The following is a 24,390-nucleotide window of genomic DNA, read 5'->3' as shown; positions in this document are numbered from 1 at the left end:
GTGATGTTAAACGTGCAGAAATTTAGATCAAAGATGCTGTAGGATGACCAGAATGAAAGGATCTTACAGACTTATTTTAAATTGGTCTATTAAGGAAACATGACTTACGATGTTTATCAAAGTTTCAACTATTCAAGTTTTATGAGAGTCCCTTCAGACCTTTTGGAGAAAAATTATTGCTCGTAGACAATAGTTACAACAGTCTCACAGAGGCTGAAAACATTACATATGGTATCTAGTGGTTGTGTTGCAATCTCAGTTCTGGCAGCAATTTAATAACTGACCTGTGGTTAGATACTCTAGGCCCAAAGGGTTCTGAAAAGATGATAGGTTTTACAACTATGCTCCTAAAGGATGAGTACTTATTGGCAGCCTGTTGCACCTACAAAATACTAGGCAAGTGTTTATAGATAGTAGAATGAGAGCTTAAATGCACATACTTACAATAAAGCTTTTTGTCTACTAATACAGGCAGATCTAAAAGGCACTGTACTTTGTGCCTTGCTAACTTTGACCTTTGACTTGTGCTGTGGACCATGATTTTTTTTTAACCTCTTTCCAGCAAAGCCTGCTGTTTCAATATCCAAACTCCTTTAGGTCGACTAGAATTTCATCATATGGAGAACACGTAGTCTTCCTTCATACACTTACTAGAGCTTTCCCTGTTTTTGTTGTGTATGCCACAAGTGCATCTCACCGAACAGTGAAATTTTTTTCTGTTTTCTGTACTTTTGGTACTACCTATAAATAGTTATCATAGAATGTCACAGTCATGGTGTAAGATTAAGGGTGTGCACTACTCAGTAAGGGATGTGAGGTATGCACAGAGAGATCTTATGAGATAATGGAGCAAATGATTGGGTTTTTGTCTGGTCTTTTGCTACTATATTTTTTTTAGCTCTTTAGCTAAACTGAAGGTCATCTGTTAAAAATAGAACAGCATCCTGAAAAACATATTTACTAGTAGCCATAGTCTGTTTTGGAAAAAAAAAATAATCAAAAAGCAGAGAGAAAATTTAAGAGCTCTAACATGAAAACATCCAAGTCTATTGAAAATTCCAATTTAAAGCTGAGCTACAGATTTAAGGCCCTTTCAAACTCAGGTGGACACAAAATACAGAAAGAGAGGTATGGAAACTACACAATTGCAACTGGATACTGGCAGAAGAGGAGCAAGAACTGGAGAAGTGAAGAGATGCAGTGCTTCACTGAGAATCAGAGGATTGGAATGAAATACCTAAAGATGAACTTCTTAATATTCACTAACAAAATCAATAACACTAAAGAATTTTGGCTATACTGTTGTGTTGGTATTAATGTATATGGTTATGGCAGTTGAAGATTTATGAGATCATAGAGGGAAAAAGCAGATACATTTTCAACAAATGTCTTGAAAGGAATTCGGCTATCCAATGAAAAGACTAGTGTTGTGCTGACTACAGAAATATCACTAACCCATTTCTCAGAAATGAAGGAAATTTTGAGCATATAAAGGTGCAGGTGTTTTAGATACACACTCAGAAACTCAGATAATTAATCTTAGTCAGTGTGAGTAAATAAGGATGCTAAAGAAAAAGGGTGAATATATTCCTTTACCAGGAGAGTGAAACTGTTCTCTCTACCCCAAACAGAGTTGGGGTAGAACAGAGTTTGGGGTAGAAATGGTTAACTTCCAATCTGTAAATGCAGCATGGGAAGGGACAAAACAGGGAAATGATGGTTAATGATTGTTCAGAGCTTGATTCATCATTCATGGCTTTAAAGCAGATTTACAAATCATGATCAGCTGTTTGCTTGCAACTGAACAATGTTCTTTTTCCTTTTGAAATCACAATAACAAGCCTCTAGAGTTAACTTCCTGCTGAGAAGGTGGCTGTTCCTATTTCACACAGTTAATGGATCACCTTGTCTTTGTATTGCTACACTTGTTGGTTTTGGCTTGCAATTTGCAGGTTAACTTTGCAGCCAAGAGTATTAGCAGCTTCCTGGTTGCAGTATATTAGCATGGTTTGGCATTTCAGAAAAAAATGGGTCATATATTATTTTAAAATGCCATCTTATCTGTGAGTAGAGAAGATATAACTGAACAAATACAGCTTTAAATATAGGCTGCTTGTTTTTTTTTCCTACTACGTCAGTAATAATTTCCCTTACATTTTCTCATGATATATTTAATAATGTTGGAATCTTAAGGGAAGACTGAATCTGAATGAAGTTTCTACTTATATTCCCATTAACTACATAATTTTTACACACACACTCTGAAGAGATGTGCTTCTCCTTAATATGTCTGACTCCTTTACATTGCCTGTTTTCTGTGCTGCCTGTTCATACATCTTATAAATAGCATATGTATATTATGTTAACAACTCTGTGTATGTGAAAGCATCTTAGATCACATAGAACACTTTAATTGGGCTGCAGAACTTGAAGCTGGTCCTTCCCCTGTGAGATGACGCATGCCAACAGGTTGTGCCTCTGCTCTGCAAGCCTCTTGTGGACTGGCTGGCAGTGTGTGCTGGTGCCCTGGTGCCCTCAGGTTCCTTGTGCTCAGCTTGGGCTTGCTTTCAGCTTTCAGAGCAGATCACAGTAAAGCAGCTCAGGCTGTAGTAGAAATTGACTGCAAGTACCATTCCAGTACCAGAACTCCCTTAAGCTTTGTTTCTATGATTTCTGTTGTCCCTGGGGTGAAAGAGAGGCTGTGAGTCTCCCTCCTTGGAGATTTTCACAAGCAGCCTGGACATGGTTGTGAGCAACCTGCTCTAGATGCCCCTGTTTGAGCATGGGGGTTCGGCCAGATGGCCCCTGGAGGTCCTTACCAACCTTAACCATTTGGTGAAAAGGGAACAGGAATAGTTATTTCAGCACCTACATGTGAAAGAGGAGCAGAGCCTGTGTACAGGGGGGCTCAGATATCTACCCATCCACTGGTCAGTGCAGGATACGCGTGACCTTGGCTATTGTTCCCAGATAGTGACAGTTATTGATAAACACTGCAGTGTACACTGAACCATGCACTCTTCAAGGCAGGCCACCCTTGCATCTGTTTTCATAAGTGAGACAAGAGGAAGGAATCACCAAGGAAAATTCTGCCCCCAGTTACAGCAGTGTTAATGCAGAGTAACTGAGTCCATCTGTGCTGGATTTAGCATTTGGAACAAGAGCTAAATTCTGTCAGGAGTCATATCAATTCCACTCATTCCAAGGGACTTATTTTAGATTTACTTTTTCATTGGGTTGTGTGTTGTTTTATTGACACTAATACAAGATGGCAGGGAATGCGTGCTATTTTTTGCATGTAACTCATCTCTATACTTTTCCTGTATGCTCTTTTCATGACAGTTTGTGTAACCCTAGTTTTACAATAGAACATCAAATAGTCAGGACAAACAGAATAAAGAAAAGAAGTCACCTCTATGCTTAGATAACACAACTGTTACAAATGCAATTAATGCATGGTCTAAGGGGACTAGCTGAAATTCTGTGCAGAATCATTATACCCTGTGACCTTCCAAGCTCTGTCATTTACTGTGGAATTTGTTGCTCGAGAAATTCTCCTTTCTTTTGCTTTTATTTCCCTGAAACACGTGCATTCTAGCAGCAGTCATCAGAACTGCAGGTATTAAGACATAGGGTAGGGAAACATAAGAATCCAATAATATCCTGAATGCGTGTGATAGATTGTAGCTCTTTAGAATTAGTCACGAGCATTGTTTGATGGCTGCAGATCTGTAAACAGTAGCTGTAAAAAATTTTAATTGCTGAGGAGCTTTCACCCACCCTAGTAAGCAACTAGAATCCAAATTAATGCTAATGAGAACTGTTCATACATCACAAGGAGAACAGAATGCCAGAAAAGTAATTTTTCTCCTGAAGCAGCCTGTCTCCTTGACTCTGTCAGGAGCAGGAACGCATACCTTAGGAAATCAGTCTTCTCTTGTTAATTCCAGCCAAAATGCCTCAGAAATGTTTCTTGCGTTTGACAGAAAGTACAAAGATAGATTGGAGGCCTGGTCCTGGGTGTCGCAGCTGGAAGTAACATGGGAAGGCTTTTCTAAAGGAATATGGTGAGGGGGCTCCACAGCCAAACTTGGAACTTATGCATCAATATCCAAGTCAAAGTAAAGCTTCTACATTTAAAAACTGAAAACAAAATAAAAAGCAGAAAAATTCTTGAGAAACAGGAAGATCAAAAATAGATCAAAAACATTTAACAAATGGAAATAAGCACTTAGTCTTCCACTGTGCTAAAGAAAAAGGGCTCACAAAGGCTGGTGCTGACAACATAAAACCTTATGAGAGGAAATTTTCAGGAAGGGCCCCATGCACATGAAATGCAAAGCAAATAAGCATTTTAATTCAATCTGTCAAAATTAATTAGAAATGAGATAAAAAAAAAAGAACAAAAAACACACAATCAGATGAAGCATTAGTTTATTAATGTTAATTTCTGTTCTGTTATTGTTTGTGATAAACAGAGTCATAGCTATTTGCTCTGCTGTTGATGAACTGCTCTGCAGAATCTGAATTTTCTTTTTATATACCCCTGAAAACTTGAGCAGAAAATGTCTATCTGTAGTGACAAGCTCATAACCATATCTCCCCAGTCTGTTTCACAAGCCTGAGGAGGGAGCTTTTGGGTGTAAAGGTCTTGCTAAGGCTTCTCCTGTGGGAATTCCCTGCCCTAGGGAAGTGTGCACTTTTAGTGAAGGTCCTGGGAGCTGCTCCCAGATGTTGCATGCTATGAGGAGTTCCTGAGAAGGCCTGTGAGCATGTGTTGCATTTGCCCTGAGCTTCCAGCCTCCTCTGATCCTTGGCTATTTGCTGTAGCTTCTTCACTGCACCTCATAGCATACTTAGTTGGTCTTTCCCTGCTGTGTGCACTCAGGAGACATTTGCTCAGCCTTGCTATTGCTTGTATGGAGTGTGACTGTTAGATTGCAGTTGCCTTGTGTGTGGAGGCTGGGAGAGCATGTGTCTCCTTGCTGGAGAAGGTGCAGGCATTTTTGTTCAGTTGTATTGATTGGACCTGACACTCTGTGCATGGAATCACACCTCAGATATTCATTATGTTTGTGCCAGATTGGTAAGAGGAATATTGCTGTAAATACCCCTAAAGAGGTATTGTGCATTTCTGGAAGGAACACTACGTGTCTGGACTGAGTGTGGGAAGATCTGGTGCAAGGGTTGATTATTTTGATCAGACACGTCTGATGTTAGGAAAACGTTATCAGTCCATTCTTATTGGAAAAGGTCACAGATCATTGTTCTGTGCTGTACAAAGGATGGGTATGTCGATGAATAATGTCTAAGACATTATGCTCATTTTGTATTCATACTTGTAAGCAGTCACATCTTTATACTTAAGAAAAATAATAAATAAATAAAAATCTATCTCTCCTAAGTGAAAAAGTAAAGATGCCACCATAAATACATGGTTGCCTTGTTGAATCTGCAGCAACAGAGCCTATACCAAAACATATAGAGATGAGGAGTGTATCTATTGCCATATAAAAAGTTACAATAAAAATGTAATTTTCAATGTTCCTCTATGTTCACAGATATATTAATGAAGATATATAATCCAGTAAAATGAGCAGATTTAAGAACAAACCACGAGACATCTGCATTTTTAGCTAGAAATTTCTATAGGTTCCTAATCCTATCCCTATGCAATCTAAGAAGCAATCTGGGCTGGGGAGAGAGACATCAAAGAGGCAGACACCTCCGAATCACTGCAGTTTGGAGGTGGTTGTGGAGATATTTCATTTATGCCTTATTTCCCAGAGTGACATGCCAAGTTAGGTGTCCTTGTACCATCCCTAACTCATTGAGACAGCAGTGAACTGAACCAAAAAAATCTCAGCTGCCAGGTGAGTTACTGGCTTTTTTTTTTTAAACAAAACAAAACAAAATATAGTAGCTTAGGTGTTAAAGCACTCATCTGAGAAGTGAAAATTGGGATTTTTGGTTCCTCTTGGACCAACAGGGGTTGAATTAATTCTTGCTGTTTCCTGAGAAAATTGTCTTAGCAAGCAAGATACCAACCAGCCTCTAGTGAGGCTGTGCTGTTTCTATATGAATACAGCTGCTGAGGCTGCACCATTATGTAATTGAGAATGAAAGTGGGGGAAAAGACAGAGTTGAAAAATATTCATACATTTGATGTGGAGTATGTAAGTATTTTGTACTTACGTATTTTTCACATTATTTTTATTCTTTCCTTATTTTAAAATGTAAGGTGTTGTTGAATTGAGTGGCAGATAAGGAAACATAAAAACTATATATTGCTTCTTTAAATTTGGGTAGCAACCTGTGGAACTATCAGATCCAAGGCTGCTTTGTATGCATTTTCATGGATCATTAATAAATAGCATTTTCTGCATATCACAAAATATGAGCCTCTAGTTTAGCTAGAAGGACCAAGCCCTGTAGGCCAACCACATCTTTATTTGCTCGACTTTCCCTCTGGCCATGATGCAAAATATTAACAGTATTTAACTATGTCTTAGCATACTTTATATATACACATAGATATAAGTTTTCAAATCTGAGTTTTAGTTGAATGTGAATGAACCTGCTATGCAGTCATTTGTGCAGCAAGTGTAATCATGTTTTATGCATTTGAAACTTTTGGATGCCTGAAGTACATGAAAAGAACTTTGAGTACTTGCATTATTGTATATTTCATTATAATGTAATTCTATATTTGATATTCTATTTATGCAGAATCCAAAAATAGTTTGTGCTGTGTAGCAATGCAAATTTCAGTGAATAATCCACAAAGAATTTTAAAACCTTAACCATTTGAGACATGCACAGTTCTGTAACTTTAATGAAGAATCAAGCTTTGAATAAATCATGCTGTGCTTTTTATGAGTAAAAACCATTTCTGTGCTTCCCTATTAAAAAGGGGTCTATCAACTCTTATCTTAAGCATATTTAAAATATTAGGGATTATCATTACCTTTCAAAATTATTCAAACTGGTGTTAGATGTTCTGTTGATAGTTAAATTGTAAATCAGGTTTCTATACTCTAAGGCTGAGCTCCCCCTTTCCACCCGACAGCTGGCCACCGGGGAATCAGACAGCATAAGCAGCTTCACGTCCAAGGCTATGCAGGATAGTGTAACAGCTGTGGGAAAATCTGCTTCCCCCATCTTTTTTTTTTTTTTTTTTTTTTTTCTAAAACAGAATGGAGGAAATTTCTTTCCTACTAGTTTGGAAAAGAGCAGACATTAATAGGGAAGCTTTGTTTTACTGGTGTGACTGAGGCTCTTATGAGATTGAAGCCAAAAGCATGTCTACTGAAAGGCTTGAAGACTATATGCTTTGATAAGTTCTCTCCTACTGGTGTAAACTATGACTAATGGACTGGCCTAAAGCTGGCGGTTATTAGCCTTGATGTTACAACCAAGTCATCTCTGAGTTCAGACTGCAGGTCCTCAGCAGCGTACCTAAAGTGAAATGAAGAAGGAATCTCTTCTTGGACTATTCATAGACATTGCAAAGGAAGAGCAGGGACTTTTCTTTAAAATAGGTAGTACCGAGCAGAAGTTTGCCTAATGATGGTATAGGAAATGATCCAACAATAATTTTTTATAGCTGGATCTTTTGTAAACAAATAACAATTTACCATTGGTTAAACAATTCAAGATGATAGTGAATTAAGAAATTCCCCATTTCAAAGAATTGTAGACAAATGTTTCATTTTTCAACTGTTTTTCTCTATTTCTGCATATGAAGTTAAATATTTAAAGTACTATAATGAGATAAAGAATCAGTTCAGAAAAATCACCAGGTTGATTTTACAAGATTGACTATTTCACTGTCTGGTTGTTAGAAATGTTATAGGGTGTGTTTTACTCAAAGTCCATCACAGCTGCCTAGGAACTTCAAATAACTTGAGATTTTACCTTTTGTAGACTTTGTCCCTACTACATAATTACATGGAAAACATTAAAAAAGAAAAAAAATCTATAAAAATTATCTGCATAAAAATTGCATGCTTTACAATAACTTCTAAATATATATTTAAGAGGTTGAAGCTGTTTTCATCAGGTGCAATGGTACAAGTTAAAAAAAAAAATCTGACTAAATTCAGCAGTCCCAAACACTTATTCTATTCCTTTATGTAATTAAAGATGCATTTCCTAACCTTTCATGACAGTATTTCTTGCATCTTGAAATAGCAGCTCCAGAAGACTGGAGACAGAAAGTTTTGGTATTATTTTCATGATATTTTACGTACACTGTATACCCTATTTGAAAGCTACTATTTTACAATCTGTTATTATTTCTTTGCTCTGTGCACTTCTATGACTGGTTGTGGCCTAGCCACAAAGGAGCAGCTGAAAACGTTCTGTGCAGCCAGCTACTCCTTTATTGTCCATCTTTAGGAACAGTCCCTTTTTCTAAAAGTAGAAAGAACAAAGTTCATAGAATAAAATAATTGGTCTGTTCCACTCTGTCACAGACCAAACCCTGTAAGTCATAGCATGTTCCTTTTCCCTTCTACCACTAAGAATGGAGAGTAATAGGTTTTGTGCTTGTGATGCTCTCTTTATGGTAATAGAACCAGCTGAGGCTGATTTTCTTTATTTGTAGGTCAAATTAGACTCTGTTTATGATAACTAGAAAAAAAAAAACAAAAAAACACCCAACCCCAAAACAACTAATATCTACCCCTCAGTCCCCTGGAATGTTCTAGGTCTGTACTTATGAATTTATTTATCTGAATTAATAAGCTGTATTCCTCTAGGCTCTATACTCAGGCTTTGATTGTACTTTTGAAGCTTGTAGTGCAGTGTTAAGATGAAAGACAAAATTTGTCTCTCCTGCTTTGGACTTTTGCATCCTGTGAAAGTAGCTAAAATGAGCTCCTGAAATGTATTGCTACATGCAAGACATGCAATGCCTCATGCAAGCCTATAATCAGCCCTGTACAGTATTTTCATTCTTCTGATTTATTCCCTTCACCTTCCCTTTATGTCCCCTTGAGGAGACGCGCAAATATATTGATTCACTATATATTTAAATGTGTGATGATGCACATGTAATGGTGAATCAGGCACCTATGTCCATATCAGAAAATAGAAAACGGCTCTTGAGTTTTTCTGCTGCCAAGAAGTGCATTATTTTGAATCACTGATTGCTGGAGTTTTCTTAAAATTAGAGGCAAGCATTTTTTATTTATTTATTTTTTCCCTTCACACATTTGTACTTTTGCTGTAGCCTTATTGCTGGTTCTGTGTTTGAGGATGCTAAAGTAGTTGCACTCAACTCAGCCATCGGAGCCACTACCAGCAGTGCCTGATCTACAGCCACTTCCTAGGTGGGAAGAATGCCAGGCTACAAAGCCTCTGAATAAGGCCTATTGAGGGCCTGATCCACACCCACTGGAACATTTGTCCAGTGTTTAAGGGCTTTGCATCTTGATATTAGCTTTCTATAAAAGAGTTCAATTCAACAATACTTTCTAATACATGGCAAATCATTAATGTGCCCTTTGAATTCCTGGTAATAACCTTAATCATATTGAATTCCTTTATAGTCTTATGGCTTTTATGAGAATACCACTGTGATTTAACATTAATGACAAATCCTTACGAGGAAGTACAACCACTTTCTTGCTTAGGTAATGTTAGAATTAGCAACATCTTGCTGTGACAATTGCTGCTACAAAAGAAGTACCATTTATAGATGGTATTACATATGCAGCATGTGCTGTGTGCACATCCAAGCATCCTGATATGTGCTAAGTGGCTCAGAAGACAGTGGAAGATACGCATGCAGAAGAACATTTGAAAACACTTTAGGTGTAATGCAAAGTAACCTTTTGTGCATCCAAGGCTGTAAATGAGAGTCTTAGAAGAGAAAATAAGAGTCTTAGAAGAAGAATCTAAGTATGGTTGATTAAGTCTACATCAGGTACTTCTGGTATTCCTATTTATATTTCTTTATATAAATTTATATATTTATATATTTCTTTTATTTATATATCTAAATATCAGAAGATATTTATATATCTTCTGGAGCTGCTATTTCAAGATGCAAGAAATACTGTCATGAAAGGTTAGGAAATGCATCTTTAATTACACAAAGGAATAGAATAAGTGTTTGAGACCTAAATATTCCATATTTAGGTCTCCTGGGTACTGTTAAGTATTGTCAGCCAACAAACTAATTTCATTCTCAAGTGGACTAATACAAGCATAGGCCTCTGCTGCTTTGTATGTTCAGGCTACAGGATGTTGTAATAATAAAGGGAGAAGTGGAGAAAAATAAAGCAGAATCAAAAATTGTCACATAGAATAATAATTAATATACAATTAATTATCAAATGCTAAGGTAGCCTGAGCAGTAGTTTGTCCAGGTCAATAAACTGTAAGTGTGTTCACTTCAATGGGCTTTGGATCAACTCCTTCAAGTTCTGTATTTGAGTGGATAGGTATGGAAACTTACAGTTGTACAGGCAGAAGTAAGCTGCAGAAACTGAAAGTGTTTTTTTTTTTTTTTTTTTTTTTTTTTTTTTAATGAAGGAATTTTTCTAGTTGTAAATTTTGTCCATTCTAGAGCATTTGACTCTTGACCAATATCAATTAATATAGTAATTCTGTACAAAATATGCTTATATTCCTCTCATGGTAAAAACATAAATCTTGATACTGTTTAGATTTAACATGCAACAGCTGTCTGTGGTGGCTTAATGCAGCTGAAAAAAACATTAATGGAAAAATGAAAGTAGTTTTGCGAGCTGGATTGCCTGACTGAGGCCTTGGTTTTATGAAGTGCTATGTGCTTGTAGTGGGGATTGAAAGTCTGCTGAATAGCTTCAGAACGGCCCTTGGTAAATCTGGGAGGAATGACTCAAATATCTCAGCTCTGGGGTTTAGGCAAAGGTTCCTTAGGCCGGGGCACTGTTGGCTCCCTGATGGGCAGGAAGCAGGTGGTGGTGCTTGCAGAGAAAGGGGCTTCTTAAAATTTAGCTGCTAGAACAGGAAATTAGGCAGAGCCAGTCAAAAACTTACAGATATCAGATATATAGAGTTATCTCTGTCTAAATCACTGATTCACTGATAATATTAATAAAACAAAAAGTCCAATTCAGTGAGTAGCATGATAGACTGGAACTTTACTGGGTTTTCTGTCCCTCTCCTCTTTACTCCTCTGGCTCCAGCAACCCATGTGGAAGGCACATTAACAGCCTCTGCTGAGAGCCCCACAAAAGGCAGACTCCAGAGTCTCCAGTTCCACTTCTCTACATTTTTGTCCACTTCTCTACATTTTTGTTAACTTTCTGACCTACTTGGTGGGCTGCCAGATCCTATGCAGTTGATGAACCTTGGAAATGTTTCAGAAACATTCCAAAAAATAACATTTTGACTTTTAAAATAAGCTTTGGAGTTGTTTTGTACCAAAAAAAAAAATATAAATAAAATGTCATATTTTTTTAATGAATAATTTTATTTTTAAAACTTAGAACTCCTTGAGGGATGAGGATTGTAGTTTCTAGCTATTGCAGATCTTAATATGGTTTAGTATAGGTTTACATGAAAGGAAGTAGCATAGTTGCACAAAGACCCATGCAGTTATATTGGGGTTGGTAGCCTCAATGAAACATTCTTTTTGTCATCAGAAATTGAAAGAACAGCACAAACAAAATGTAAGCTACATCAAATAAGCCAGGATGTTAAATGTAAAAAACTGGTGATTCTACACTAAATTGTCTAGAATAATCTGTAAGCCAGGCTCTGCTTTAGATACCAAACAAAACTCCTATAAAAATCAATGACCGTTCAATGCCAAGTACAGAAAATAGAACCTGGCTCTGCATGTCTCCGAAGGACAGCAACATGGATTCAGTAACAGCTTATAGAATGTTTTTTTGGACTTCATTGTGAACCTCTTTTCACACTGAAGCAGTTTGCCTTTTTTTAGCTCGCAGTAGAAATGATATGCTCACCTTTTCCACTAGTATCATGCCTGCACTATTTAAGCATTATTTTGAATGTTGATTTTTGAAATCCTATAAAGTTTCCTATCTAATCCTATAAATGTTTCCCTATTCCTTCCTTTAAAGGCAAAAATGCTGCATAATATGAAGACATTAAAGAAATCTTATATAATAGCTTAGCTACCAGTGAAGTGAAGAGTAAAGCCTTTGCAGAGGAAAAAAAGAGAAAAAGAAAAAGTTCACTCTCAGAATGACTTTAAAATAAAATTAGACTATGAAAAAGAATCCAACCTTTCTGTTGTCTTCGATTGTCAGTTTTTCTTCTATTTTTTTCTTTGCTATTTTTTTCAGCTCTAAACATGTAAATAGATCTTTCCACAATGTATTGAGTCAGAATGAAAAATCTAAATAGCAAAAAATTCAAACTTTATTTCCTTTTGATTGTATTTTGTGGAACCAAAGATCCTGCAGCTCCTGTCTTCCTTCAGAATCATGGTGGGGAAAGGGTGAGTTCAAAGACTTATGCTGTGCATTAAAAACAAGAAACTATCACAAATCTTTACATAAGTCTTTATGCAACAGAATGGTGAAAAGTAGCATAAGTCAAATAATAACGGTCCTGTAAAAGGACCATTTTTTGTTTGTTTGTTTGTTTTTGTTTTGTTTTGTTTTGTTTTTTTGTTTTGTTTTTTTTTTTTTCATTTAAAACTTTGTCGTTTTTACTACTTATTTAACTCATTTTTAATAACATTTTCTTGTAAAAAATACCTGGACAGGAAAGACACTTTCAAGGAACTGATGTGAGACAAACTTCCCAAATGAGAATTTTACTTGCATAATCAATGTGGATTGTTTAAGAATTGTTTATTCAGTTTTCCTTCTCTGAATGAAAGACAAACTGAGGTCACTTATTATTCTGGCTAATCATTAGCCATGTTTACTTATTAGGTTAATTTGCAGAGTTTCAACAATCTTGCGTCCTTGGAAAGGGTCAGGTAATGGCACCAAATCAGATATACATGTACTGATTATCTGTGCGGTAAAAAGAACAATGAGTTTTCATAAATCTCAAGCTTTCAAATGTGTTGTTTGAATGAGGTTTGAACCAAGTTTAGGCAATTAGTGCTAGGAGTAAAATGTCTTTTGGGGACTTTGTCCTTCTCAAGTTTGCAGTGCTTGACAGAGCTTTATGATAGTCAACTGCTCTTGTGTCATGCTTATGTAATGATGTCTCATGTAATGATGTCCACTCCAATCCGTTGACTGGTATTTTTGCTTTCCTCTAAGATTTTATTATGATCTACTCGTAACACCTGCAAAACCCAATCCTTGTGCTAGATTAGCACTTCTCTGCTGTGGATCCTACCTTTTGCTAGCAGCGAATTCTACATTACTGTTTGTGTGAGCTACTTGAATTTGCTTTCATTGCCTTATCTGTTGCTTTTTTGGTTCATAACAAAACTGAAGTCTCTAATATAGAGTTACCTTTACTCAGTTTGGAAGCTCTCTAACAAAATAAGATCTTGGTCCAAAGCTAGGACACTGAGTACTATTTTACTCTTGTCACTGAAGTGATAAATATTACCAAATCAGAATATTGGTAATTAAGAAAACTTTCCTTCTCTAGCAAGTGAATGAAAATGGTGTGCACATGCACAAGAGGCTTACTGCCTCTTGTCTTTTCTTTCCAAAGACATCTATCTCTGATAGGTCAGTAGCAAGTCATCTCTTAAGGAAAACTCAGCTGAAGGCCACAAAATGCTGAATTTTTCTTTGATTGTCAGCTCACCCTGGAATGGACTTTTGCTTTTAGTAGCTTTCCCATTTTCTCACAGGCACAGAATAGTACTTATCTTACTTTATAGGCAGCCATTATGTCTGTTTTATCTATGTACAAAGCACAAGAGAAATAAAATGATAGGTGCCCTGATAAGTTAAGGAGGATAAACTGGAGTCTTCAAATAATACAATTCCTTTTGGCTGATTGATTTCAGGTAAGTGCAAGGGACACAAACAACCTTTTTTTAAACTGAAAGGAATGCATCTGAATGATGGATAACTGCAGTTCAAATAGAAATGCTTTTAGAAGTTGCTTTATGGAGAATTGGCTCTCACAGTCCCAGACTCCTGCTTCTATTTAGGGTAACTGAATGTTAGTTCCTCAAATTGAAAAGAAATGTGTAAAGGAGGAGAAACCTCTCCTCCTGCTACTATTTGTGACAGTGTGCATGTGAGGGCACCAAAAATCACAGCTCAGTGGAAGTCAGACAGCAATATTCCTAGGAGGACTTGCCAACTTGGAGAGATATGAAGGATGCAGGTCTGTCACCATTAACACCTATAGTGCTTGCCATCTGACAAGAACTATCCTACCAGTTCTCAGCCCTCATGTCTACCAAAGATAGGTAGCCCTAGAACTTTGGTTGTTTGGTCTTGGCCACATCACGCAATCCCATCTTGCTCCACTGTCAGAGAAAGAAGGATTAGACTTGGCTGTAGTTGGGCACAAGGTATATCTTTTTTTTTTTCATTTTAACACTTACTAAGTATTAAAAGGAACTTACCATGAATGTAAAGCCATCCTCTCTCTTCCTTCTCTTCTCACTTTCCTCTATCATAATTTTGCATGTTTTCATATTACAAAGTAACTATTCTTTTCTCAATATAAATTTGAGCCTGTGGTATTGAAGAGTAAGCTCACCTTATAAATGTACTTTTCCTGCTACATAATGTAGGCTTCTCCTTATGAAGATCATGAGCATTTATGGATGTAGACATCTTAGCAGATATGTTATGTTCCCTTTTTTATCTTCAGTTTCAGTTATTTCTGCATTTTTGTGTCCCAAATACCTTCTCCTCTCAGTACACAGTGTAAGAAGCAGAACAGTGCAGTCATCTTCCTGACTGATGCTACAGAACAGCCAGTGAGAGCAAAAATAACCCCACACAAGGCAGTCAGTATTGTATGAATACAGAGAGAGCAAGAAGCCTTAGTGGATGCAAAGCCTTGTGTATTATTATATTAAACTAGAAATTATTGCAGGAGATTAATCTTAAGGAGCTGGAAAAGCAGGTAAAGACTCTTTGCAAGACATGCTTAGCTTCATTTTACTTTGATTTTAAGCAATAGATTGTGACTGGGAATACAGGCCTATGTATACGAGAATTCCAACTCTAGACAGGCATACAATGTCTTGGGATTAGGCAACAAGAAACAGTGATACTCTTACATAAAACCTGGCTGGAGTAAGCAAGTAAAGACTGAGAAGAGTTAAAAGCAAATTGCTACTAGCTGGGAGCAAAGCTAAAATTTTGTGGGATGTGTGGGACTGGACAACTTTGCTCACCATTTGTTTGAGCTCTGCTCTTAGGTACACAGGTTCTTGTCCTTGCAGGACAAAATTTCTACCTACTTACTCATTAGCTAAACTTGGCTACATCTGCTTTGGAGAAAAAACAACAACCACAAAACCCCATCAACACGGGCAAAGACATGCTCATAGAGCTGTTTTTTTCCCCCCAAATACATTCTTAAAACTTTTTTCCTTCCTCACATCTCCAGTAGGCTTTAGGAGTATACCACAGCTTCAAATGGTAATGTACCAAAAGGCTGTAAAAACAATGAAGCTGAAATAAATTCACTGGAATTTACCCACTGTCAGATATCAAGTATTTTGTTTTATATTGTAATTGTTTAAAATACTGAAATGAATATCCAAGATGTTATCTTGGATCAGCATCCTCACTTATCATGACTTAAATGATGTCATCTTCATTTTTGTTATTCCATTATTAACATTTCTTAGCATAGATTTTAGAGAACCGTATGTTATTCTTAGGTGTCAATACCTATTTCAAAAAGAAAACAACCCATATTGAATCCATCTGACTCCGCATTAGGAGTCAGATGGACTTCTAATTTTTCATTAAGAACAAAAATAAAATCTGATTCTCAGTCTTTTTTTTTTTTTTTTTTTTTTTTGTACAGTTCTACCCTAATTGGGCCCTTTCCCGTTGTCTAATACACATCTTTTTGACTTCTTCAAGTGTTGTTCCTTCCCTTTAGCTTTTTGCCTATGAAATGAACAGGCATGTAAAAGGTGTTATTGCCAGAAGAATGAGAATATTTGTGTTAATGCTTAAAAGCAAATGGTGAAATATAGAAATGTTGCAGTCATGTATACTTTTGAAGTATATAACCAAAAAGATTGTTATTTTTCAGTATGTTTTCTTTGGAAACTTTATCATAATCCTCTGTACAATCTTGCACTAGGCATAAATACTGTTCTACATGACAATTTCTTGTTTTAAATTTAGCAGCACAGCTTTGTAGCGTTAGGCAGAGAAAAGCAAACCTAGAAAGTTTGGGTGGATAATTTCTGTCTCCCTGAAAATAATGTATTTCAGAAATACAATGAATAAATAAATGCTCAGTGCTGCAAGTCACAGCATTAGTGAGTTGAACTGTTAATGTATATGGACATACATTTTTGGTATTAATAAAATATGGATGTACTGTTTGTAATGAAAATATATTTCAGGACATTGGCATGGCAATAATTTCTGAAAATCTACATTCTGAAGGAAGATTATGACTTGAAGAGATTGAAAATAATGTACTCTTTTTAAGAGTCTTTAAAAGAAAACACAAACACTTTTATGATATTTGCCTAAAGTGCAAAAGACTTAGAAACCAGATTTTCTAGAGTAAAGCATCAGAAACCCTGTTTCAAGATCTGTACTATACAGAAAACATCTGAGAATACAGTAAAAAAGACAACCTTTGTTTTCACTTCTGGTGAATGAATTCTACAGTGTTTTTGCTTTGCATGTAATGATGTCCAACTATTTCATACTGATTTCTGTCTTTTCCTTCTGTCTCTATCCCTTGTTTTCTAGCTCTACCCGCGTTGTCTCTTTCATTCTTTTTTCATACTTTTGTCTAGTTCTTGCCTTTCTTGGACATGTTTTCTCTCTCTCATTGTTTTCTCTCTCTCCTTTTTCCATTTCAGAGCACAAAAATTTACTTATTTTTTCCCTGTTCACCTGTCCCTTTCAACTTACAGCTGCTAATACACAACCACAGGCTATTCCTTCTGAAAAAGAAGTGGGACTGGGTGGTATTTAAACCAGTTATGCTTGTACTCAGCATTAATTTTTAAACATTTTCCACTTCATACTGCATTTACCTACTATTTCTAAGTATCCTTAAATAATTATCCTAGGGAAACATTTTAATTCTAAGCATGTTTTGGCCCTTAAAACTGCTCTGGTAGTCAATGCATTCATTTTTAATCAAGAAAATGTTTTTTTCCTTTTTTTTTTTTTTTTTTTTTCCATCAGAAGTCTCTTTGAAGGATGACTTCACTTGAACTCCTCTTAGGAAGCTATATTCCCCAAGAGTAGCATTTTATCTGCTGAAATATTTCATGCTAATTTGCTGTAGCTCATATCAGAAAAAAACATGCATGTAGTTGGAATGTTAATTTCTAATGAGTAGTGAAGGGCAATGGAATAATTAATAGATGTGTTACTGAATAATGGAGACTACTGGTAGAGCTTTGCATGTATGTGTAGAACTTAACAGGAGGACTTCTATTATATTCATTGTGTTTTCTGTTAAAGACTTAGGGCATGATTGTTAATCATGGGATCTCACTGATATCTACGCAAAGCCTCTCCAGAGTCAGATTAAAATGACAAATTAGAATCATAGCTTTAATATCTCTTTGCCACCGGCAGTAGTGACAGCATGGGTGTCACAGAGTGTATGCTCTACCTTTGCTTTGGGAAGATGTAGCTGCAAGTATTTTGTCTTAGTAGGAATGTGAATGGAAGCACAAAAGCTCAGAAATCTAAGGAATATGAAGTATGAGCTCCAGGGAAATCCTGAGAGCTACATCTTCACAATGGGTGCATTGTTCTCTGCAGTTTCTAAGAGGTGTGGGTAAACCAGTGTTTTCTTATTTCTGCTTTTTCTTGGGTAGCTATCGCTCTGAGGATATAAAAGTTCAGAACCCACTGGGCTACTTCAGTGTATATAAACTCTTGGTTTCCCAAACACAGAATTTATGCCAGATCTGATTTTTAACTGGCTTAGGTTTCTCCTGTGATTTAAAAAGGTTAATTTGTTTAAACCTATTGACTAGATACTGCTGTAGGGCAGAGGTTCTCTGATCCTCTGATCTCTGATTCCCCTGATCGCACAGAGTTCTCGCTGCTGTAGCCTCACCACTACACTGCCCTGCTTCTCTGCAACTTCTGTGTATTTGAACTTTGAAGAATTCTTCTCCTTACAAAAGTGTAATTTCTTTTAATGTGTTCAGAAATGTTTAACGTGTTTCTGAACATACTTTTTTTTTTTTTCTTTTGAGTATTTTGAAGGTGCTAGTTGTAATGAAACTATCATCTGTGGCTTATAACAAAAAAGGATACCTGTGATCAAAGGCATACCATACTCTGAACAGCCATGCACTCTCGGTTTTGGTTGTATTTTTATCCAATTTAGATGGACTCTGCAAAACGAATAAATAAAAAAGTGGAAAGCATTTTTACATGTATGTCATAAATAAAATATGAAGTTCTAATATTAAAAATACATGTCAAACTGAATAACAATTAACTGATTTTTTTTTTCTCTTTTAATTTAAAAAGCCTCTTTCGTGTAGGAATGTCATCTCTGTGAATGGGTTCATGAGTCAATGGGCTCATATAGCACATTTCTCATAGTTATATACTCACTAGAAGAGTGCAGCTTTTAGTTTTATTAATGACTCCAATTTTATTAAGCAGCTGAGAAGCACTATATTCTAAGATCAATAGAATGATATTTCAATTTAATTGCTGTTGTGGGATTACTTCAGTTTACACCTACAAACTCAGATGCTATTTGCGTATGGCTAACAAAATGTCATTCCCAAAGGGAATGTGATATTCTAATAATTATGACGTTACTTTCTGTGCTTCTTTCCAAGCTTATAGGAACACAAGAGAATAGTAAGGGTAATTATAAGCACCAAAATGCACTGACTCAAAACACTGCTTTCCATGCTGCAACGTAACTCTGGGGCACAGGTAGATGGGCTGTCATTTTACTCAACGTCATATTTTGGAACGATGCATTTGTAATGGTCTTCTGTGCAGACAGATAGTTTGGTCATGCTCTGGGCATCACAGCGGAAGAACCAGTGACAGGATGGAATTAGGAATGGGACTGTCAGCTCTCTAAAGGATAATTCATTATTGTCTTGTGTCTGTTTTGCTGTAAGCTAGATTTCTTTTTAATGGAAATGTTTTTCTTTGTGTGATTTTAAACCAATTTAATAATTTTTCTTTTACTCTAATATACATTAACATTTTATTTTCCTGTAATACATTAACATGCATCCATTAGCATGATCCAATGATGATAATATTAATGGATAAGGTTATACGGAGACAGAAACTATGTTGTAGCTGCTGCTGATTTTGCTAACAGCAGAGCTGGACACAGTGAATTTACAAATACACTGAATAGGCCAAATATTCTTGGGTTCAGATTCTTTGTTACTGAATTGAGTATTTTAGGACAGAATCTAGTAGCTGGGAGGGTTGGAGGGGGGTAGAAGATGGTGCTAATCCCTAAGAGAGCAGCAGAACACCCTTCTAGGCCCTCAATATCTTAGTGCATTTTGACGAGATAGATACAGATGGGGAAAAGGGTCAAAATGCTTAAATGGGAAGTATGATGGCAGGTAAGATCTATGTTAGGTCAGTTCTGGGATAAACCATACTGAAAAAAAATACTAAAAGAAAGAGGACAGTGAAGGACTAAGGTGGACAGAGATACAGATGAGAAGAGGACGATCATGGAGAGAGACATCATGATGGAGTGGGCTGCAGCAAACAACCAATGAGCACAACACAGAGGAAGGATACTTAAAAGCACAGTGAGCTCTGCAAATGGCCCTTGTGTACTTGGTTTTCATACTAACATCTCCAGGAGTCATAATTGCCAATTAATTCCTCTTTCCAAACTCACTGTATCTCTAGCTTATTCTTGCATTCATGTTTCCATGTGAACGCAATGGACAAAAAGGTCTGCCCCAGAGTATAACTCTCCCAGAATATGCAGGTCCTGCCTTGGGCCTATTTATTTCTTGAATTAATGTTTACTGCTGCTTTGCTCCACACCTGAGCTGCTGGGCTGGAACCTCTGGCTGCTTTGAGCTCTGAAGGTGCTTGTGTTGCACCTTCCTCCTGGATATGAAACCTGTGCTGTCTTGTCATCTTTTGTGTTAATAGGAACGTGCATAGTTCTCTGTCGTGCAGCTCCTGCAGAAGCAGAACAGTTAAGGGAAGGCAGGAGATGTCAGTGTGAATGCTTTTGGGCTGTTGCTGGTCCTAGGGTCCTACAGTCTTAAAAAGTAGCTTTTTACTTTCCCTGCAGTTCAGGGAGGTTACAGCTGGAGAGACAGCTCATCTCCTCTTCTGGACACAAACTTCTCTGTGAAGTGAAATGCCAGTGTTTCTCATCCCTTACTCGGGAGTTGGTGATTCTTCCAATTAGCCCCTTGCAATAAATTCACCAACCAGCTGGTGGATGAAACTGATGGGGAAAGGTATTAATACTGTTCTTTATTATGCTAATAAAGATATAGTCATAGTTAAACTATGGACATAATCTTGACAAAGATTATTTTGATAGGTGTTTTACCAGGTGTCCTGAGATCAATACTACATCTACCCCAGTCTTCCAAAATGTTTGTAGAAAATATATCACACTGTCTTGCTGGAGATTAACATAGCAGAATTTCTGAGCTACAAACACCATCTGAATAAAAAAATGATTTTTTTTTTTTTTTTTAATGGGGAAATTAGTTAAAAAGCTCACTGCCATGAAAGCTTTTGCCTTTTTTTTTTCTTTGTTGTTAATAGCTCAATTTTGTAACTCTGCTTAGTCATTATTTATCCTGCATTCTGCTACTTAGAGTTAGCTTTTGGAGTTTATACTCTGAATGTATACAATATGCAGCAAAGTGACTGCTTTTGGTTATTTCTGTATCTAATTTTTTATAAGATAATATATGCTATCTGTAGCAGATAAATAGATATGAGTATAAAGCTGATTTTTCTTCTGTTAATGCTTTTGTAATGATAATGATTTGATAATAAACATATTTTAAGGAAAAGCAAGGCAGAATTGATGCAAAGAACCTGAAAGATGTTTTTGATGTATGAGATCACAACATTGTGAAATATAGATGGTAATTATAAATTAGAATACTCTATACCTTTGCTAGGGAAGGAGCCCTGGGTTTCCAAGTCTTACAACTAGTCCAGGTCTTACAACTGGAATTGGAATTTGCTGTTGGCTGACTGCCCAAAATACTGGTTGAGCCAGCCCAGGATAAAACAATGAGCATCATCAGAAGTCCAACAACTGTGTACAAGGAACTAGCAACTTAAATAAGTTACAGGCATACATAAGAAATTAAACTCTAAGGTGCCAACATCATTGCCTGTATATTGGTACCCATATAGATATCACAAGCTTAAATTCAGGGCATACTCTTTTGGTTTTGTGAAGTTGCCTACGTTCTGTTAAATGGGATGTCGTTTTGATAAGAACTCAAAATATAATTGAGGTCTTACTTGTCTTGCTTGGACATTAGAGTCAGTTTTCATCATTTATACAGTTTGTGTCAGCTCATATCTTGAACTTTCCTTTCTGTGGCCGTTGCTTTTCATTCCCTATAATAACATTCTTTTAGATGGATGACGCTTGTTTATACATAAGAAAATTGGGTATACATTAAAAAAATGACTTATTTCATTGTGAAGACACACTCAGTGTAGTAGGAAAATGAAAAGCAGGTAAAATAAAAATATCATGTCAGGAATAAAGGGAAAGAAAAGAAGACAAGGGGAAGGGAAGAGTAATGAAGGAGATGAGATAGAAGAGAAAATTAAAAGAAATAACCTAGAATAATTTGAACAAGTCTGATATGTACTTGGTTAAAGAGGGTTACAGGCGACGCTGTAGAGATCTGGATTAGTAAAAGATTGAGATGTCAAATACAAAAAGCTCAGTGAAATCACAGTGGAAGACCACAGGGTAGTAGAAATCATAGCAGCAAAGTTATCTTCCAAGGTAAAATTTATTCTGTAAGGAGTGCTGACTTGGACATGACAGGGCATGAAAGGTGTTATATTTATTTACACCTTCTATATTCTGTTGCAGAGTTTTGTCAACAGAGATAGGTGTTGATTCAAAGGGCACAGCTGGGACACTGGATGTGTTACTGTTATTCATAAACATTATTATTTTCATTTTTAATGCAAGGAAGAGGAAAGAGAAGCCTGTTGGCTTCTGAAGAAATCCTGTTTTCACAAAACATATTAATTCAGTCAATATGTATACTGTTCAATTCAGCATTCTGTTATGTTGCTAATTTGTGACTGCTGCAAAGGAGAATATTTCAAAAATTAAAGAGTTTTGAAATCCTAGCAGGAATAGATTAACATTAAAATAAGGTTCTGTGTCCTGTATTTATCCTGCATTGTAGGGATTACTACCAAGGTGCTTAGGAGAGTGATATTAGTGATTAGGCCCTTCAGCTTCAAAATAAATCAATATCTTGTCTTGGTGAAATGGAGTGATAGCCCTTTTAATACTGACTGAGATGTAAAAACTAAGGATATGATCAGATATGAATAATCTTTTTCTGTCTTTTCAGAGACACTTTAAGACATTTAGGCACCTGAATTCCAGTTTCAATGAGTGTTGAGACTCTAAATGCATCTTATTCATGTCTTGCTCTAACTCATTTTCTACATTTCTCTCATTGTTCAGTAATTCCAATTTCACTTGTAGTTGGGTATTCTGAAGGAATGCATGGGATGGTATTACCTAGAAAGAGGAAGACAGTATTCTTTTTTGGCACTTTTTGTTTTTCACTTTGGCAATTTGTCAACTGTCACGCCGATTTACCCTTGTCCTACTGGTGTTCCATTTACCAAGCTGGAGGATGTCATGTTTGTGTACTGACTCTCATACAGATTTATACTGCTTTTGCAGACAATACTGCACTTGAAATAACTCCATACATACATGTATATGACAAAAAAAAAAAAAAGAGGGTTGACAGATGCTCAGCTGCAGCTTACTAGATAGCCTCCTTTAGTTTAAAGTTTTCAAGTTCTCAATACACTCAGGTTTCAGTGTTAGAATATTTTCAGAAACGTGACCTATTAGGATTAAGCATTACATGCTTTCCTTTTTTAATCCAGAAAATTAAATGTTGTTATGAAATGTCTCATTTCCATAAGTGTGGCATTTGGAAGGTGATAAATAGTTGAATTTATGAAGGCCATACTTCTATTATTTTGCTTATTAGACTCCTCAGGATATCTTTGCATTTATTTATAATTTTCTTCAAAGCTCTATAACATTTTCAGTTACAAAATTTTAATGATACAAACACACTGAAAAATATATCTCCTTTCTTTGTACCTTGTACTATAAAGATACTTTACAGCTCCTTTTTATTTTTAATTTGCCTGTTTTAACAATTTCCAGCTATAATGCTATATTTGACAAACACATTCTGCCAAATTCTGAATAGCTTTTAATTCAGCACAAAAATCTGAAATCCCAATGTACCTGGCTTGCAGCTTGTCCTTTGAGGTCTTCATCTGGATCTACACCAACTCTGTTTAAAAAAAAAAAAGAAAACAAACAACATGGTAGTGGTCTGATGTATAAGAGAGCTTTGAGGATAGAAAGTTTTCTCCTGTGCCACTCATTTCCTACTAACTGAACAATGCAGAACATCTGACAAAACGTTAAGATCACTTTTCAAATCAAGAAGTTCAAATTGTTACAAATACCAAGACTATTTAACTGCTGCTACTTGTAACAGCTGAGATTTGGTCTTCACCTTAGCTTTGATTCATATCTGGTAAAAGCCAACCAAGCCAACCAAGGAGGAATTGGAGTTTAAGAGGGATATGGAGGAGATGGCAAGACTGAGGAGTTTCTTGACTATGCTGCATCATAGATGGCTTGTAGCATTTGGCAGGGCTTTGTTTGGCACACAGAGTACAAGTGAGCAAATCAGAGGGCCAAGGAGGTTGCAGTGGGTGATGTGCAAGATGATGAGAACCTGGAAAGCACTTTACTTATACGGACAGGGAAAAAAAATAATGCAGTATTAAAGTGACATGATGGAAGAATTGGCATACTTTGAGTCCAGCTGATGCTCAGAACTGAAGAGAAATGCAGCTGAGAGATGTTATGAGTTGAACAACAGAGGAAGGCTTGTGCTGATGTTCACACCAAGAAAGGAAAAAGCAGAGAGTGGTCACTGGAATCTGAAGTCCACAGCTAGCAAACAGCATGTGTCACAAGCTCGCACGTATTACCAGTTCCACTCAGCTAACACAGAATTAC

The 24,390-nt window shown here is 36.4% G+C and overlaps 1 protein-coding gene across 1 annotated transcript in view; it reads right to left on the bottom strand.

The window, feature by feature from the left end:
- Window positions 1-24,390, bottom strand: part of SLC9A9 (solute carrier family 9 member A9) — a 217,796-nt gene that overhangs the window by 40,788 nt on the left and 152,618 nt on the right. The window contains 2 exon segments of the mRNA XM_032193572.1: window positions 18,393-18,472; window positions 23,602-23,650. Coding sequence (XP_032049463.1) covers window positions 18,393-18,472; window positions 23,602-23,650 — 129 coding nt within the window.

The sequence above is a fragment of the Aythya fuligula genome, chromosome 9, assembly GCF_009819795.1.
Source record: "Aythya fuligula isolate bAytFul2 chromosome 9, bAytFul2.pri, whole genome shotgun sequence".
Classification (NCBI taxonomy): Eukaryota; Metazoa; Chordata; class Aves; order Anseriformes; family Anatidae; genus Aythya; species Aythya fuligula.
This window is presented reverse-complemented; position numbering and strand designations above follow the sequence as displayed.